General features: G+C 35.2%; 1 protein-coding gene across 1 annotated transcript in view; it reads right to left on the reverse strand.

The window, feature by feature from the left end:
- Positions 1-1,788, reverse strand: part of ENPEP (glutamyl aminopeptidase (aminopeptidase A)) — a 148,434-nt gene that overhangs the window by 81,257 nt on the left and 65,389 nt on the right. The window contains exon 8 of the mRNA XM_006869336.1: positions 379-444. Within this exon, the coding sequence (XP_006869398.1) occupies positions 379-444 (66 nt within the window). The remainder of the gene's footprint in view (positions 1-378; positions 445-1,788) is intronic.

A 1,788-nucleotide genomic window follows, 5' to 3' on the forward strand; every position in this document is an offset into this window, starting at 1 on the left:
ACTACATATACAATACAGAAACTTGATTGGATATGAAATCACTTTTTTTATGTTTTGCTATAGTGTCTATCTCTGACAAAGAAAAAAAGCATAAAGAAAAATGTCATTCATGAATCATGTATTTTCTTCTTCATCAGCCACATATCTGTGTTGTTTACTTCAAATAAAAGTAATGCGAACTCCCTGGAGGTACAGAAGATTAATGCATTTTGCCACTAATAGAAAGGTTGGGGGATTTAATTCATCCAGTGATGAGTGTGAAAAAAGGTCTGGTGATCTATTTCTGAAAAATCAGCCATTGAAAGCCCTCTGGTGCAAATGAGGACACAAGTTGGAATCAACTTGACAGCAACTGAAGACAAAAGTAATATATCTTACCTGACATCCTTTTTTAAAATTCTCTGGTTTTATCCAGTCTTCAAGCATTCGTAAAATGGAAGCTCCCTATGAATGAAAAACAGTGAAGAATTTAACTAATAAAGTTACTTATTCACCATCACTGTTATGGCTAACATTTGATTTTCGTACTTGTTATTTCTCCAGTATGGTTCTGTTAAATTACATGATTGTGGGTCTATGATCTGATCTTAGGAAAAAATACCAGTTGGTCCACTTTATATCTCTACTAAATACCCTATCCTCTATGTATAGTATAGAAGTAGCTATACTTCTCAAGTAACTAACAGGTAGAGAGAAATAGAAGAGCCCCAGGGGCACAGTGGAAAGCACTTGGTTGTTAACAGAAAGCTCAATGGGTTGAACCCTCCAGCCACTCTATGAGAGAAAGCGGTAGCAGTCTACTTCCATAAAGACTCCCATTGCCACCACGTAGATTCCAACTCATGGGAGCCTACAAGATGGAGTAGAATTATCTCACAGGATTAGCAAGTCTGTAAATATTTATGAAAACAGTCTGCAACATATTTCTCTAACAGAGCAACTGCTGAGTTCTAACTGTGTTTGAACTTCTGACGTTTTGGTTAACAGTCAAGTACTTAACCACTGCACTTCCTGGGCTTCTTTTGTAAAGATTTCAGCCTTGTAAAACCATATAAAGTAGTTCTACTCTCTTACAAAGGAGCTCTGGTAGCGTAGTGGTTATGAATCAGGCTGTGAACCTTAGGTCAGCAGTAGGAAACTACCAGCTGTTCCGTGGGAGAAAGAGGAGGCTTTCTGCTCCCGTACAGATTTACAGCCTCAGAAACACTGTACAGGGTCTCTATGAGTCGGAATCCACTTGATGATAATGAGTATAAAGAGAAATGGCTATGGTTTTAGTAATGAGAGTTTCAAATAATTATTATTGTACTTCACTAAATGAACCAGCAGATGGGGCTTTCTTAATGAAAAAGAAACTTAGAAAAAGTCAAGGAAAAAACAAGTCTGTGATAAATAAGGTAAAGTAACATTCTGTGATAAACAAGGTAAAGTAGTTCTATGGTAAATTTCTGGCTACTCACTATATATATTTCCACACTGGGAAAAAACCAACCAAACACAAAAGTATATTTAGCAGAGGGAAGTAAGCAGCTGAGGAATAATTTGGTCAAATGATTAACTATAACTACACATACTACAGACACAAAATCCATCTCTTCAAAAGTAATAACTTTCATTTGATTTTTTCTTTTCTTTGAAGAATTTGATGAGTACTTCAGTTCTCTACCTTCTTTTCAGTGTTATAAGGTTAATACTAAAATGCTAAAATGCAAAACTTTTAATCAATCTTCAAATAAATGACCAGAAAAAATATTGTCTCTAGTTAAGATAGTTACTATAATTTTAACA

Source organism: Chrysochloris asiatica, unplaced genomic scaffold, assembly GCF_000296735.1.
Source record: "Chrysochloris asiatica unplaced genomic scaffold, ChrAsi1.0 scaffold00129, whole genome shotgun sequence".
NCBI lineage: Eukaryota > Metazoa > Chordata > Mammalia > Afrosoricida > Chrysochloridae > Chrysochloris > Chrysochloris asiatica.